Source organism: Pinus tabuliformis, chromosome 4_1 (assembly GCF_031772625.1).
Source record: "Pinus tabuliformis cultivar Carrire ecotype Pingquan chromosome 4_1, CPIR1, whole genome shotgun sequence".
NCBI lineage: Eukaryota > Viridiplantae > Streptophyta > Pinopsida > Pinales > Pinaceae > Pinus > Pinus tabuliformis.
Genome location: NC_142303.1, coordinates 621,780,877 through 621,799,020, shown reverse-complemented (window position 1 = coordinate 621,799,020; position 18,144 = coordinate 621,780,877). Strand labels below are relative to the sequence as shown.

Below are 18,144 nucleotides of genomic sequence, written 5' to 3'. Positions count from 1 at the left end.
TTTATGATATAGCCCTACCTTCCAACATGGATCGTTGTATTTCAACAATCATCATGTTTTTCCTTTCCACAACCCCATTTTGTTGAGGCATATAAGACACAGAAAAGTGTCTCATTTTAGCAGAATTTCCCTCCATAATCTAAATGGAGGACCTTCACACACCTACCAAACCCCTTTTCTATTGTTGTCTTAACATTTTTGAAATTAAAAAATGATTCAGAATTCTTCTCAAGGAAATATACCCACATTTTTATGGAGAAGTCATCAACAAAAGCAAAAAAAACCTTGCATCACATGGACTAGATTCCACAAATGTCACAATGTACTAGATCCAACACTCTTTTTGATCTAAAATATTAGACATCCTCAAAAATCTCCTTTTGTTGCTTCCCTTCTATACATGCCTCACAAACCTCTTTCCTCTGTCCTTGTATATCTTGCACTCCAAGCACCATTTTGATTTTTGTTGGTTATGAAAGATATTGGAAGTTGGCATGTCCATACCTTTGGTGCCACAATGAGTTGTTTATATTGTTGCTACTTTCATTACTTGTCACCAAGGCATGTGACTTCGTTACATCACCTGCCACAAGCTTTTAAAGGACATGTTCCTTTAAACCTAATGCAAAACTATTCTCATCTTCTTTACCACCACAAAATAGTTTTGCCCGCTAAAGATCATATCGAATGTGGATTTAAATAGTTATTTCACCTACTAAAACAGGCTTCTTTTAAGGCTTAAAATCCCCGTGGTTGTTTCCAGCGAAGTAGTATCAAAAGAAAAACCCTCGTCTTTGGGTTCTAATCAAAAGGAAGCTCTCTTTCTGGACTCTTTGATAGGGAGTAGGTTAGGCACTTTTGGGGATACAAATCTCAAGCCTTCTACTAGGGGAAGAACACATTATCTTTCATAGTGTAATGTCAAGCAAATGTAAAAAATCAAATCAAGGAAACAAAAATTCATAATTGGTAGAAGATCTGCTCACAACGACTATCGGTCTGCAAGGAAAAATTGAACTTCTTGAGACTAGAAGTTCCCTGAGGAAAATTTTCCCTCTGTGTGTACTCTTATCTCTTCCACCCCGACATTGGCTCTGCTCTAGCGAACTACTGCAAAAACCATTGCGCCCAGCTAGAAATTTGCCCAACGAAAACTCTGAGTTGCTCCCTCTGCCTCTGGAATCACTCAATCTAGAAAGATCGAATTTTTTTTACCCTCACTCAGAAAAAATCGAACCTCCACAAGTAACTTGGCCTCCTAGCAAAATGATTGCACTGCCCTTGGGAATTTTGGCCTGTTGCCCTTGTTGAGCAGCGAAATTCCTTTCCTTCGTTTTCCTGAGCTCTCTAGCTGATCAACTGTGCTCTGATACCATGTGAAAATTCCAAACTGGAACCCTATTGCAGCAACTGATATTATTTCTCCTAATTGTTAATTAATTAACAATTTATCTACTATGGCAAATATCGAAATAAATACACTGCAACCTTCACAAATAAAATTTTGCAGAAAAATAAAACGTTGGAAGCTAAGAAATGCTAGCACACATAAAATCAACACAATTATTTTTGGACAAAAGTCCCCGAAAAAACCCAACTTGGGAAAACTGGTGCAGCAGCTAGGGGTTTTATTATTATGCAGCAGTGAGAAAATCTGAGTACAACTGGATGCCGAAATCTGGAAATCCTACAAAGAAAAATACTAGCAAAAATCTAGTGAGGAATTTTCCTCACCCCACAGGCAAACTCCCAGCACGACTTGCCTTCAGAAATTTGGCCTTTTGACCCTCTGCACAGCCTGTGGGACGTCTAGCCCCAGACTGGTCCCTAATGAAGTCGTTCTGCCTTCTGCTAACTGGAAAGATGCTTGTCCGACACTTGGGACTCCTTCCTGGCCTATGGAACTAAAGAAGTCTCTCCCTCTCAGCAAATCAATCTTGCCTCTAGAGGTTGTTGCGCTGTCTCAGCGTCAGCCTCTCTGTGGTTTTTCTGCCTCTCTGCAAATGCACTTGCTGGATCTGGAATGCCTCCTCCAGCCTCACTGTCTCTGCCCCTCTCTCACTGCTTCGATCTCTAGCTCTCTCTCCGGCAACTGACTGCTGCTACTTTGGAAATCGATCTGCTCAGAAATTGAACTGCTCAAGTGTTTTCTCCATCACCACATCAACCTCCTCTTATAATCCTCTGTTGGAGCACCAACGGCCAAGATTAAAACTTAATCAATGGCTAGGATCATCTCTAGATCGATCTGTGTGAGTTTCTAGATGATTCTCGCCTTGACTTAATTAATATTAATTAATTAACCATATTCCCTAAGTTTAGACTTAGGAAATATTTAAAAATTGGTTAATAATCTAATTAGGTCATTTCTAGGCACAATTTCCATAAACAATTTTTGGGTTTTGGAGATCTCATGTATTCTAGCCTCTCCATAAAATTTCAAGACTAGAAACATCCGATGCTACAAAAACTAACAAACTCTCTCTGATATCACTTTTCGGAAAATGGCCCAAACACCACTATTCTTTCTAATTAATTGAGGTTACCTCAGTGGGATATTTAAGTCAATTGGGTTGTGAATAACTGCTATAGGTGTATTTGTATGTTTAACCACACAATAAATGGAGTACAAAGCCAAATATGTACTTGCATGGACAGTCTGATGCAAGAGAGAAAATTACATGAACACCAGCATAACATTTACCACTTAAATATGAAGGCTACAACCTATTTCGTTATTATTTCACCAATATAGAAACCCAGAAACTTATATATCATATATGCAAACATTGTGCCATCATCAAGTAAACTGAGCATGAATTCTGATCTTAATTTTAGAGCAAATATCAGAAATTACAATGTATCTGGAGGATTACACCTAGGCAAACATTCCGACTGCTAAGAGAATCAGACTGACAATCTGTCCTCCTTCATTGGCAGCTGCTACAGGACTGATATTCCTCTTGAACATGCTGGAACAAGCTGCTTCAGGTTTGATAGATTTGTCCCAATTGAAATCTTCAGTTCTGGTACTAAATGGCAGCCAATATAAAGTGCATTCCACCCTCCTTGAAATTCTGAATGCTGGTACATGTTAAGAAATTGGCCTCCCTTTTTGGGACATAAGTTCTGAGAATGATGACAATTTATCCCTTGGAGAAGAGATGAAAATGCAGCCTTCTTCCGGATTGTAACTCCTGCTTCAATACAAATCTGCAAGATATAATTCGTCCTCTGTTTTGCCTCAAATCTGGAAATGCAATTCGTGTCACTGATTTTCTTTAGTTCAGCACTTGAGTGCATGAGCAGTCAGCCTCCAAATAGTTTAACTCGACCCTGGGATATTGTGATTCAACTATGCTGATCCAATGCTGGTATTAGAGGAGGTTACAACCTGATCTTGTAGGGAAATCGTCCAACAACAAAATGCATGCAGCCTTCGCAATTCCTTGAAGAAATCAGACTCCAAATTGATCTCTCTAAAATAGGTATTTGGCCCTGCAGGAAAGATCATGAACTCGCTCTTGTGAATTTGTGGAGTCCTGCAAACAGATTGTTTCGCACCTGCAATAACACCAATGGAAGACCTGAAATAATCTTCCCCAAAGAACTAACTAGGGCGGCACTCAACCACCAAAGATAGCTTTGAGTTTCGCTTGAAACTCACTTAAGCTTCTTCTCTATGTCAAATAGAAACGATAAGACAGAATGTCTTCCAATTGAGTCCAAACCTCTATTTATAATTCTTCATTGAGCCTCCTAACTTCTAGATTCTCCTTTTTCTTTTACTTTATTGGTGGGGGCCATTTTCCATTAGGAGAGCTTTTGCCGCCATTGTAAATAAAATAGTAATTTTCCTGATTTCTCAATAAAATATTATTTTGCCACCATTCTCCAATAAAATAATAATTTTCCTTCACTCCCCAATAAAATATTATTTGCTGCCATTTTCCATTAAAATAATATTTTGCCTTCCTCCTCCAATAAAATATTATTTTGCCACCATCCCATTAAAATAACAATTTCTCCCTTCTCTCACAAAATAATATTTCCCCTTTTTAATATTTCCAAAATTTTGCAAAACTCCTAAGTGATTTTTGCATGCACAAAAATTGGGAACATCACAGTCCTCCCCACCAAAAATTGTTTGTCCTCATGCAATATCACCCTATGTCATTGATCCACGGGCTGGCCGACCTAATGCCAAGGTCCCAATATGCCACTAAACCACTCACTGTCGCACCACCACCACATGAACAAATCCTATGTCACCAAGGTCCCAAACAAACCCGATCTCCTCCTGCGAAATATCCTACCATATTGGTGAGTTTCCCCATGTCATCAGCGAATCACTAAAGCACAATGGAAGATCTGAATAATCTCCCCCTGTAGAAACCAGATCACCCCTAAGGGTACTTGAACCACGAGATCCTGTGATGCCCGGATCCCATGCCAATCTCAGAAGGGTGCCACAATGCTAACGTTGTGCCACCCCAAATAAATAAAGTAACAGGAAATTATAATGAATTTAATCTTCATTCCAGCTACGCTTTAACCAAGTTATTTCCACATCAACCCCAGCATACCAAGAGATGGACACATCATCCATATAGCCCTTCCAAGTCATTCAAAGTACCCCAAATTGCTGCCACACATGTTGTAGGTGCAAATCAGCCCTCAAAACAACAACAAATCAACTCATAAGGTGTCAAATAGGATAGCATTCATGGATACATGGCATCCATAGGAGAGGTCCAAGTGTCTATGAATAGCCTCAAAACTTCTTGGGAGGTGTGACCAATGCCTCAATGTATGTGAAGCACCTCAAAAAACATGAACTACCTTGGGAAACATGAAAGTGCCCAAAAACCAAAATGCAACCAAACCATAGAGAAGGGCAATGCCACACCACAAATTGCTTTGTTCATAAAAATATGAGGGACCATGCAAAAAATATTACTGTGGGTACCACTGCTAAAAAATAGGAGCAATAGTGCCTTCCTTATTTTTAAACAATTTACTACATTTAATAACATTTCTTTTTCGACATTATTATTTTTATTAAGTTTTGCCAAAGTGCTTATCTAAATGAATTGATGAATTATATTTTTAATACGTGCAAATTTCGATAGAGTTGCTATTTTCGGCAAGAGGTGTTATAGGACCTGCATGGCAAATCAGATTACATATTCTTGTTCTTTAGAGGTTGAGGAGTTGAGCGAGCCTATTTTCATCCACATGCATGGTGGTGTTAGTTTTCGCAGTGTCTATTTTTAGACATGCTATTCATAAAAGTGTTTCAAATAGTGTTGTTTTTCCATTTTGAGTTTCATGTTTTTTAGGAGGTTCAACTCGACATTTTGAGGGTCATGTTACTACAAAATCTAGCGCCTCAGTGCAAAGCCTTATTACTGCCCAGTTTATACGTACATGATAAAAGCCCTAATCCACAATGCACAATCCAACAAGAAACTTTAGAAAGGTCATCCACTATCACCTCAGCTACTTGTCCTTCATTACTTTAGGCCGACTCTCCTTCGACTCAAGGGGAGCTTCCCTAATAGGATCACTAAGGCATAGTCAACTAGGCAAAAGGTGATGTCAACAGTATTCTCAATGAAACATATTTTTTAGAGACTTTTTAGGGTTTTTTATAAAAAGGGGAAAACAGTGATGGAGGTATATGAAGATCATTGCCAATATCCTATTAAGGACATGGAGTCAAGAGGAATCAAGTGACAAGATGAGATCAAGAAGAAAACCCTCTTAAGTCGATTATCCAGTATTTTGTGGATGAGAGCAAGAGGCTAGAACTTGATAGCTAAATTAACCCCTTAACTAATCAAGGAAAAAACCATGAAAACATGGCCCCACTAGAAAGGATCTCTCCATAAGGATGTTGAGAAATCATCGTGCTTATGAATTAGGGTTGATTTCTCTATCATGGTAATTACTTGTGAATTTGTTGGCTCGTTTATTAAATTTATGTTTTCTTCTTTCGTCAAGCAATTACCAAGGTCCAAAAGTACATAACATGAAGATCACAAAGGACAAAATAACACAAAGATGTAGGCTCTCCAAGCTAGGACCAAAAACCCCACAAGGGGGAAATACCCAGAAAAAATCCTCTTCTTACAGAATCAAATCAAAGAGAGAAATCCAAGACCCAAGACCATGACAAAATTCCAACCCTTCAAGAATCCAAGTCAAGCCCTCCAAAGTCATCATCTTAGTCACAAGAAATGTCATCAATCTTAGTCATAGTAACTTGCATTACTTTCAGCTCATATGCCACAGAGAGCTCACATTTCTTTCAGACCATTTACCACAGAAAAATTCCCATCTCTTTCAGAACATCTGACATAGAAAAATTCACATCAATTGCCACAAAAAAGCTCACTTAGACGAAGATCACATGACCTCAGGAACTCGCAAGACTTCACAATTAAGTAGCCTTTGAATTTCACATCTTTCTACCTCATTACAATTTACGCATCACAAAAATGCCCAAATTACTTGCCAACTGGGTGGAGGACATATGCCAATATATAGTTGTTCTCATATGCGAAAAGACACATCTTTTGAGTGGGTCAACTTGTCATCCAAGAGGGCTAACTTGGCTTCTTGAGGTGAATTAACCCAAATTACATTTTTGAAATTACTTTTTCCTTTTTCTTTACAAGAAGTCCAAATAGGACTTTGACTCTTTGACTTAATAAAACCTAGAAGCATGAAGAACATGCTTAATTAATAATAATAATAATTCTTTTTCTTCGTTTTGTTTTTTACATAAAATACATAATGATACAAGTATAATGATAATTACAAAGACCAATCTTGGTTACCCTTTTCAACAAGGGAAAGCCTTCAACCAAAAAATCGACAATGGCATGAAATAGAATGAAAAATCCTTACTAAGGAACTTTGGAGTATGGCCTAGCAAGGAGGATTAGATTTACCCGAAACTAGCAAAGGAGAGTGTTTGAGAAGAGCTAGACATCCCCCCTCCAAGTGACAAAGTTGCCCTTCAAATGGATTGATATTTGTAGCCTTAAGTCTTGAACAATCACAATAATGCCTTTAATGATGAAGAAGATATAGCCAAGCAAGAACAACTTCTAAGTCAAAAAATTCACCACATAGATAAGCCCTTAACACCAAAATTCCACCAACAAAGATATTTCCATTAAGTTCCAAGGAGAGGAATGCTCTCACAATCCAACCATGAGTACAAATGAGGAAGCTCTCCTCTATTTATAGAGTGATATCTACTCCCTTTACAATAAAATATCATTATTTGATTTAATTCCTTAGATCTAGCCTAAGAAAACTAAATCTAACTTACTCCTAAAATCAAGTAAACTATCACAACATAAAAATAAAGTGGTCAAACCACGTGTACAATGATTTGATGAGTAAAACCCTCGAAAAGGGAGGGCAATCCACCCAAGAAGAGAAAAAATGGTCTAAGATGCCAACGCCTAGCCTCTAAAGGCTACTAGAATGGTGCAAGTGGTCAATACTCACTTAAAGATGCCCCAAGAATGGTCCATAGTTGATGTAGATTGTCCATGAGTACAAATGAGGAAGCTCACCTCTATTTATAGAGTGAGATATACTCCCTTTACAATAAAATATCATTATTTGATTTAATTCCTTAGGTCTAGCCTAAGAAAACTAAATCTAACTTACTCCTAAAATCAAGTAAACTATCACAACATAAAATAAAGTGGTCAAACCACATGTACAATGATTTGATGAGTAAAACCCTCAAAAAGTGGGGGCAATCCACCCAAGAAGAGAACAAATGGTCCAAGATGCCAACGCCTAGCCTCTAAAGGCTCCTAGAATGGTGCAAGTGGTCAACACTCACTTAAAGATGCCCCAAGAATGGTCCATAGTTGATGTAGATGGTCCATGGTCAATCCTCAAAGCATGGTGAAATAACTTCAAGAATTGTCAAATGCCTTCCCAATTCAAAAAGACTCCAATGAACTTTTGGTGCAATGACCTCAAGAAGGTGTACCAATTCTCCATCAAGGGGACGGCATCATGTTAACAGCTTCAAAATTTAAGTGATATAACAGTGAAATACCTCCAATTAATGCTCCAAATAAAGGCACATGGTAACGCCTTGGGTCAAGGCACTCCAAGAAGCATGGAAAATGCTTCTACAAGTCAAAATTTGGGTCATAACACCTTCATCCAGCTACGTGACGTCAAAATATAATGCAACTAATTCTTATTCCAGCTCACTTGTTCTTCAAGATATCTTACCCAAGAAACATCCATATCATCCAAGGATCTCAAGAGAGTGACACGTCATCCAAATAGCCCTTCCAAATCACCCAAAATGCCCCAAATTATGTACTGTATGTGCAAATTGGCCCTCATAAACAGCTCATAAAGTCACAAACAAGACAGTGCTCAAGGATATTCCATGCAGCAGGCATAGAAGAGGTCCAACTGTGCATAAACTGCCCCAAAAATTGCCTTGGAGGGTGTGACCACTGCTCATCAAAATATGAGTGATAAATGCAAATTTTACTATGGGTAACCCTGCTATAAGGAGGGGTAACAAGCCTCACTAAGTAATCTGGATTGAGAACAATAATGAGATTAGTCACCATAGTTCTTGAGCTTGATGATGTTTTATATGTTTGTAGTTTAAGAAGAATGGTTTAAAAATAATTTTCTTTCAATATTAGCCATGACAGAGCTTAGATGTGTGGCAGAGTTTCATAATCAAATTATTAAAGATTGTACCCAAGATTCTAGTTGAGTTTTGGCCAGAAGTATGCAAAAAGGTGGCCTTTACAAGTTGCTTATTGATAAAATCAGACAAGGAGCCCTAGTACATGACAATGACAGCTTCTGCGAGCCTTAGCACAAGAGATTTGGTCACATGCACTATGGAGCATTACCTCACTTGAAGGACAGGTACAAAGGATTACCAAAATTCAAGACAGAGAAGACGGGAATGTGAAAGGATTGTGCACTTCACAAGCATGCCAAGGCTGCTTTTCCTACCAATGAGCACAGATCAAGAGGGCTTCTTGATCTAATCCATTAGTATGAAGACCTATGTCAACAACTTCCCTGACAAGTAACATTTATTATGTTTCATTTGAAGATAGCTCTTGTAGAAACTTAAATTTATTTTATGAAGAGACAGTCTTAAGGTCTTTGGTAAGTTTCATTATTTTAAAGCTCTCATGGAGAATCAGACAAGTAAGAAAATTAAGGTGCTAAAATCTGGCAATGAAGGAGAGTGCACCCCCAAAGAGTTTAATTCCTTTTGCAAGGAAGTAGGCATCAAGAAGGAGTCAACAATGCCTTACAACCAACCACAAAATGGGGTTGCAAAGAGAAAAAACAAGTCCATCATTGAGCCAACCAAAGCAATGTTCCATGACATGGATTTATGCATGTGTCTTTGGGACACTATGTACAGCCTGCACAAGTGTCCTCGCAGGATCTTGAAGGACAACAAAAGAAGCTTTTACTGGTGAGAAATCACAAGCATCACACTTTTGCATTTTTGATTGTCCTATGTACATTCAGATCCCTAATGGGAAGAAATCTAAACTTGAACCTTCTAGAATGAAGGGTATTTTTATGGGGTACAATGAGACCCCTAAGGCTTGTTAAATTTACATTCCGACCAGCAAAAGGAAATAGTAAGTTGAGATGTGAAGTTTGATGAGGATGCTTTGATGTCCAAGTCTCAAGAACATCCTACAAAGGCTAAGGAAGGTGAAGAAAGTGTTGTCCCAGGTACTGATCTACAAAGTTCAACAAAACCAGAAGCAAATCAGTCAGGTTCCAATGTAGGAGAACATCCCTCAGCACCACCTAATACAACTTGAAAATCAAGGTGCTTAAATCAAACAATGTATGAGACACGAGCAAGTTGGAGCACCAAAGGCTTCCTTTTGAGTGAGTCATCCGCCTAACAAGTTATTGAGTTATATTTGCATTGATGTCCTCCAGCATTGATTCAAAGTCTTCCAGTTTTGAGGAGACAAATACAGAGCAAGTGTGGTGAGATGCCATGGCAAAGAAGTATCACTCAGTTTTAGAAAACCATGTCTGGAATATTGTATCGAGACCAAAGGGTAAGTTAGTGATGATTCGAAATGGTTGCACAAGGTAAAGCATGCCATTGATGGCAACATTCAGAAGTACAAGGCCAGGTTCGTAGTGAGAGGATTCTTCCAAAAATAGGGAGTTAACTATGAGGAGACCTTTGCACCAATTGCCAGGTATACTTCCATCGAAGCCATTATGTCTTCAGCATCAATCTTGATTGGGCTTTGGATAAGATGGATGTAGAGACTATTTTTCTTAATGGTCCAATTGAGTCAGAAGTATACATCAATCAGCCAAGAGGTTTTGAAATGCATGGGCAGGATATGCATGTATGCAAGTCAAAGAAGGCCCTTAATATGTTGAAGTGGGCACCAAAATCATGTCACTCTAGGATTGACGAGTACTTATTAAGATTGGGCTTCATCAAGACTATTGCATATCCTAATCTTTATTAGTTATTTGATAAACCCAATCTACTTGTCCTGTGTAGATGGCCTAATACTTCTTAAGTGTTCCAAGAAGCTCATTACATGGTGCAAGACAAAGTTGGCCTACAAGTTTGACATGAAGGGCATTCGCTTTGTGCATTATTTCTTGGGTCTAGATGTTTTGGCAAGGTAAAAGTGAGGTCTTCTTTAGACAAAGGAAGTATGTGTAGAGTTTTCAAATGAAGGACTACAAACCCTTAGCCACTTCAATGGTTCCAAATCTGAAGTTGCATGCCGACTTGGATTCAAATTTGGCAAATCTTCCATTTACAAATAGTTGATTAGTTCTCTTATATATCTAATTAATACCAAGCCTAATATATGTTTTGCAGTAAACACTTTGAGCCAATACATGGTAGAATAAAAGTATATTTACTAGGTTACTAATTCTTGAAGAGCATTTTTCATTATGGTCTAAGGTATGCTAGAGATTATGAGGTTTGAGTTGGACGGTTTTGTTGAATTTAACTACGCAAGAGACGCAAGTGGAAGAAAGATAAGATAATATTAGTTGATTGAAGTCCAACAAATGACAAAAGTAGGTCACCATGACTATTCAATACATAAGTGACAATACAAAGTGCAAGCAAAAACCAAAAGCTAATCCACAAGATCTAGGCAAAATTATCTCAATGCCAATAAGAAATATAATTCTCTATAATAGAGTACAAAGAAAATAGCCTCAAGGCTTCACGTGCTTGTCATCAAATTAAGGAGAGGAGGAATATTCCTCCTTTGAAGTAAAATGTACAACACTCTCACCATCCAAGCCCCAAAGGAACAAAAAGACTTTGCATAGAAGTCTACCTAGAAAAAATGGATATGGTCCAGGGAGAGTCTCTTTGTCTATAAGAGGTGACCCACCGTCACGAGATGGTAGAAGAGGGTTGCACATTGGTCGGGTATAAACTATCTAGAGAAGTCAATCGACAACTCTGCATGAGTCTCACTGTAGGGGGGCATAATGCATCCAAGGATCTGAAAAATCTAACGGATGAAAGCATGTTGCTATCAACCTGCCCCTTGGTGCCCCTATCCACAAGGAGCATCAAGAAGAAAGATGTAATCCTTTGAGTAGCATCGTGTCAAGTGGGGCTGAAGGAAGGCAAATCTAAGCTTGACAGCCTCTTTCAAGTATAACATCGAACACCATTGATCTGGATACCTAAAAAGGTGGAGAGGGAGTTATGATACTCTATGAACAAGCAATGGAACCAACAGCGTGTCTCAAAGCACTGGGGGCATCTGAATCCAAAGTGCTCCTTTGTCTTTGTCTCCTGTATATGGCAAATCCAACATAATCTATCATCCAACAAGATCGAGTGCTCAAATTCCATACAAAGTTGATGGGAGCCTATTAGATTTTCAAGCAACCCAACACCCGGTATTTAATTCCAAGCAATGAATTATTGAATAAAGACACATCTAGTTTCCTAACAAAAATATTTAGCAGAAGAAAATAACGATCTAAATCACATGAATCACAAACAAATTTATGCCCAAAAAATCAATTCATCATTAATAAAACTCAAACTTACTTGGGCTCTTATCCTAGGATAATGGCCTAGCCGAGAAAATACAAATTACAATATTCTAGATCTGATCCAGTAGATCTGCTCTGTCTTGCAGATCTAGATCTCTAACCTCTCTACATTCCCTCGGACACAGCACATGCTCACAAAGATATTGCTCTTAATCTTGTGTTGTTGTGTTGTGTTTTCTACCTCTACTTTTATAAATTTACATTGAGCTAAAAACCTAACCCTAACCCTAATCTCAAAGTGATTGACGGCCAAGATTAGATCTCGCCTCACTTGAGATCAATGGCTAAGATTAAAACTTACTCACTAAAGTAAATTACTTTACTTTTCCTAAGTTTTATTAGCTCAATAAGCCAACATATTAATATGTTCTTTTTCCTAAGTTAAACTTAGGCTAAGTTACATTAGCAACTTGCTCAACCTAGAGCAAGTGTTCTAAGGAGATGTGGGTGACTTTTGCATGCCTAGACACAAGGCTTGTGCAGAAGTACCTACCTGAGCTACAAAAAATCAACAGAGCCCACTCTAAATTGACCTAGGGAAATCCTGAGCACATGTATCCAAGGCTTAAGTGTGTAAGAAGGCTACAATATGAGGTCATCTCTGGTATCCAGGAAATTCTCTACATAAAAGGCCATCTTGAGTCTCAATCCCTCGAAGGAATGATTTAAGTGAAATAGATAAACTGCCTATAAATATCCTCCCTGATAATCATGTTCTTCCCCTGCTTATGATGCAAGAGGTGGCCAAGGGCATACAAAAAGTACCTAAACAAGGGAAGGTGACCCATATACCAACTCATTGACAGAAAGAAGAAACCTCCGAGTACCAACATTGCACTCTCCCAAAGTGCACAGTGAATCAACTCAATGAAGGAAACAAGAAACCCCAGAGTACCAAGACCACGCTTTCCCAAAGGAGGGGTGAAAAGGGAAATGGCCTCCCAAAAAAGGAATGCAACATATTGGAACTTGTGCAGTTCACCTAGTCACACTTCAGAGATGATGAAACAGCTCTACAAATCTGAAGACAATCAAATTTGAAGCGGTGTACCTCAAACTCTGTTTACACGATGGGCTAGGGAATCATTCTCTTGCATCTAATAATGCAAGAGAGCAAATGTATCTAAACTCTCTCAACAAGGTCAATTAACTTAAGCAGGATAAGTCCTCATAACTCTAAACCATACAAGTGAATCTGATGAGTTCATGAGGTCCAATTTGGATAACACATCCTAAAAATGGTGTTGAAAACGCTCTTTCTGTAAGAGTGAGGCATCCATACTCCTTATTCACCTGATGATGGAGAGCCTACCCCAACCTGAACCGAGGCAATGGAGAATCAGACAAGTAAAAATATAAACCTAAAGGGATCCTCTTCAAGCAAATGAAGATCATCAACTTGGTTTTCCCAAGGTTGACCATCAATTCGTGAAGGTCGCAAAACATTGCAAAAGCATCTAGTTGTCTCTGTTGACACTTAGGTGCAGAGGCTAAAAGGACCACATCATCAACAAAAAGGAGTTTAATTTTAAAAAAATAAAATCCTTAATCAGCATGAGATCAAGGTTCTGTTTTAGTTTGGGTTCCAAGATAATATCCTAGTTCAACATGAAGCAAGCAACAGGGACACTTAGTTCAGTAGAGGCAAAGTATATGCAAGTCAATTCTGCTAATTGTGAGACCAATTAGCTTCACAAGTCAACAGCGCAGTTGACCAATCAGATGTTGAAAGTTGAAACCTACTATGGTACAGCATGACAATCAAAGTTATATCTGTCTCTAAAAGTCCAGTACTTCACGATTGCTCTAAGCACATCAATATCTGCACCATTTCCTCAAAGAGAAAGTTAACAAAGAAGTAGTAGTTCTCGGGTATATTCCTTCAAATCCATTGATCACAACTATTGTAACAAAGCTTTTGCTAAGGGGAAGTTCAAGATGTTGAGGGAGAGACTTGGCTTCGTAGAGAAAACTTCCCTCATAATGGGGAAATGTTAGATTTTTTTTTTATCTTGATGCTCTAGTCAGTGTTCTCCTCAGTGCTTGTCAGCAGTGATGCATATCAATACAGCATCAACTCCTTCAGCAGAGATTATCTCAGATTTTGTGCAGCATTCCCGGCAGAGAGATGGCACAACACTAGCTTGCAGTGTGGAGAAGTCGCAGTTATCTAGGTAGAATAGAGGGCGCATGCATGCTTGAGGCATACTTGTGCCACTTTTAGCATCATTTATCATGTTTTAGTTTTTCCAGAATTAGAGTAAGTGCTTTTCTCGAGTTGTCATTCCCAGAATTTGCAAAGCGCATTACTGGGGGATGATTCCTTGTTTAGGATAGGTTACGGACCACTAGGAGACCATGGCTTCCATTCATGTATGCTTTACTCTTTGAGGCTTAAATCTAGGAAAATATCTATGCAGATCATGGCACTTTTCCCAAGGCTATTTTTAGGTTGACTTACTCTGGTTTACCCACAACCCCCATCTACAAAGAAGGCAGTGTAGGTGAGGTTTTCGTATTCAATGAGTGTTTAGGAATTGAAATTGTAACATTGTATTTTCGGTTTTTCAATTATAATAAAACAGACGTGATTTTGAATGCTGCAGATTTCTTCAAGCTTCTGTTGTTCATATTTTCAATTGGCCGTGTGTTTCTAGAAATAGCATACAAACAACAGTTTTGAGAGTTGATTGAGTTTCCGGCTTTTTAGGGCTTGTAGATTAGAGATTTGCTTACCATGTATTGGATTTTTAAAGAAATCCAATTGACTTTATGGCGTTAATTTCTTCCATTTTCACTTTCTACATTTATTTCATCATAAAACTTTTATTATTTGATTCCATTTTCAATCTTCATTGTTCATTAACTTTCAATTTTCTAATGCTTATATGCCTTCTCCCTCTCCTATTATAATTAATTCAAATTATTTAACAATTTTTATTTCTTTTCAGTTTTCAATTATCATTGTTCTTTAATTTTAAATTTGTAATAATATCAAATAACCCTATATATACTATCCTCCCTCTCCATTTGCACCATTTCTTAACACTTTCTTAACCCGTGATTATGAGCGAAGTGAAAATCAAAAGTCTGCTGAAAATCCTGCATAAGTAATATAAACAGAACACACTGACAACAATAAGTTCCATTTTTGTTCAAGTCAGTGGTCAGCTTCTCTTTTTAAATATAATCTGGCCAGGGAAAATTGTTATTTCAAATTAATTTAATTTAACTTCTTTTGTTCTGCACTTTAGTTTGTAGACAAGAATGAGGTTACTGCTGGCCAGGGAAAATTGTTATTTAAAATTAATTTAATTTATCTTTTTTGTTCTATACTTTAGTTTGGAGGTAAAAATGAGATTATTGATACCCTGCCAACCCCAATGAACAATTGGCTGATGAAAAGCTCCCCATAACTATTAAAAAAAAAAAAAAAAAAACTTCTCCTCTCAATCACAAGAACTAAACCAAATTAACCTTGATTAAATTTACCCATCACTGTGACACTAATTTTTTATTTTTGTCGATCGAACAGTTTTGACTTGGAAACGGTTGAACTCCTTACAAGATCGGCTCTACCAAATTGACCTTGATTAAATCTACCCATCACTGTGACACTAATATTTTATTTTGGTCGGTCGAACTGTTTTGACTGGAAAGGATAGAACTCCTTAGAAGATCGGCTCTACCATTCAATGACCTTTGGCTATGAAGTAGGCTCTACAATTCAATGACCTTGGGCTATGAAGCAGTAATTGAAGGACATATGTTCTGTCAAAGTCACCCAGGACTTACAACTAGCCTCATCCACAAAGACTGCATGAACGTGGAGGTCACCATAACAGCACCAATGCAATAGCACTAAACCAGCGCTGACTGCATTGACATGAATTCACAATAGGGAAAGCCCTGGTAAACCACAATATCACAGTAAAGGCTCTCATCTAGTTTCGAACAGGGTAATTATTATGACAATTGCTCCGACTTGTCATAGACCACATCGACAGCTTCACCTTATTATAATTTACTTGCTCCAGAAATATTTATTTGAAGACCGTGGTGTGTGTTCCTAAATTCAAGGAGCGAAAAGTGAATGCTGTCGTGGATTGGCGAGCGTTCAAGACTCGTTGAACATACTGTACAGGGGGACTGGTTGTGTAAAACCCCAGACAATTTGAATTTCAACAAATTTTATTTGCCATCAATCGAGATGAAGGTAGAGATAATGAATCTAACATCATACAAAAATGTAAATATGGTTTCTTCTACAATTTGCATTTGTCACTTCTATCTTTCTAGTTATTGATCCAATAATCCATCCTGAATTTTTCCTAGACATGACAGCCCATCAAAACGAAATAAATTAGTAAAGCCCAAATTAGGATCGGACTGCAAGCCATTGTAATTGCAAGTAAGTAAATGGCTGAATAACAGGAATTGAAGCCGCACCGCGACAGTTAAGCCCCGGAAAATGTCAAGAGATTTAAGCCTCTGCTTAGCGTCTGCTGCATTGGCTCCATTTCCAGCGCCATCGAGCTTCGAGTTTGAAAGGCGTTTAGCAAGCTCTGATTCAATGTCAGATCGATTTTCTTCGACCTTAGAGTATGTGGAATCCGCAGAATTAATATCTTGGTCCCTGAGAAGAATATAGGAACCCATAATGCTCCCCTCTTAATCTCAGCGGCTCAGGTATCAGCGATATTGGCTGCTCACTTGCACGGAAATATGTGCGCTTACATACATGAAGCAGCACCGAAGGACCTCTGGTTACTCAACTCTCACCGTTATTTCCTGTGGAAGGGTGAAATATATACAATTGCATTCCCCGAGAAGGGTGGAAAGCAAGGGAGATTTGGTTTTTTGGAACGGTCAACGAAAAACAATTTGGAAGGGCTGTGAACTGGCAGATACTCGGATCCGGGTGTAAGCAAACGCTCAAGAAACTAGGGTTTGTTGGCGTGCATTACCCTCGAGACAACTCTATGATTGCACCCTCGAGACAACTCTATGGGGAGGTTTTTAAGGTTGACTTTTTCCCTATGATTGCACGGAAACTCCTATTTCCATTGATCCAGGTGGATATTGGTGGCCACCTGCCAAGTCCACCTGGACCCCCACCATTGTCTTTCTCAGCATTTTCAATTTCCTTAATTGTAGCACAACTTACTATTTTTAGCAGTTTTTCGGGTCCTGAACTTCCAGACTCGTGTTGCCCGTTCCAACAATGATAGTGCTCGGATAGATCTTTCTAATGAGCTATTGTACGCGTCAAACGGAGATCATATGCCAAAGTTACGACCCCGGGAAGTTGATGTACCAACTTACCCCCAAACGGGGCCCACAGTTTGGCGTTTCATCTCCTAGGGTTAGGTTTTGGAATGTTAAGGGTTTTTCCATTGTTTCTCAACAATAAATAGGCCTTCGAGCCTCATTGTAACACAGTTCAGAAGCATGTAGCCATCACATCTCTTCTCAGAGATAAGCTACCATCGCCCTAGCTAGTTTATTTTCATTTCTGTCTGTAAGCATATTTCAGTATTTTCCATTAATGAAATGAAGTATTATTTCCGCTGCATCTTTGTGTATATGGTTATCTCTGTAATTTGTTGCGTTCCTGTTTAAATCTGGATCAGTGGTATCAGAGCGGTCTGCTTTTTCTCTGTTTTTCTTTGCATGTCCCCAACAAGGTCGGGATATAAGGAGTTAGGGCTTGAACTGGTTGAACCTTTGCAAGACCAGCCTCGCAAATCCCGACGGCCTCCCATGGCGGACGAGAAGAAAGACGAGGGGGCAGGAGATCCCATCAAAATCTTGCTCGAAGAAGCGCTCGAGCGACAACGGAACGCGATGATGGACAGCTTTGCGCAGATCCTTCAGCGGCTACCCAGAAGCGGCGCATCGGCTTCCAGCAGCTCCTCTGGAAACGCCACACCCTTTAAGGTACAAGTTAATTTCGAAATCCCCATATTCGAGGGTCAGATAGACGCCGATGCCGTAGATAAATGGTTAAATCTGCTAGAG

The 18,144-nt window shown here is 38.7% G+C and overlaps 1 protein-coding gene across 1 annotated transcript in view; it reads right to left on the bottom strand.

The window, feature by feature from the left end:
• Positions 1 to 17,110, bottom strand: part of LOC149177557 (uncharacterized) — a 367,210-nt gene extending 350,100 nt beyond the window's left edge. The window contains exon 1 of the mRNA XM_089420162.1: positions 16,573 to 17,110. Within this exon, the coding sequence (XP_089276288.1) occupies positions 16,573 to 16,782 (210 nt within the window). The 5' untranslated portion in view covers positions 16,783 to 17,110. The remainder of the gene's footprint in view (positions 1 to 16,572) is intronic.
• Positions 17,111 to 18,144: the final 1,034 nt, after the last annotated feature.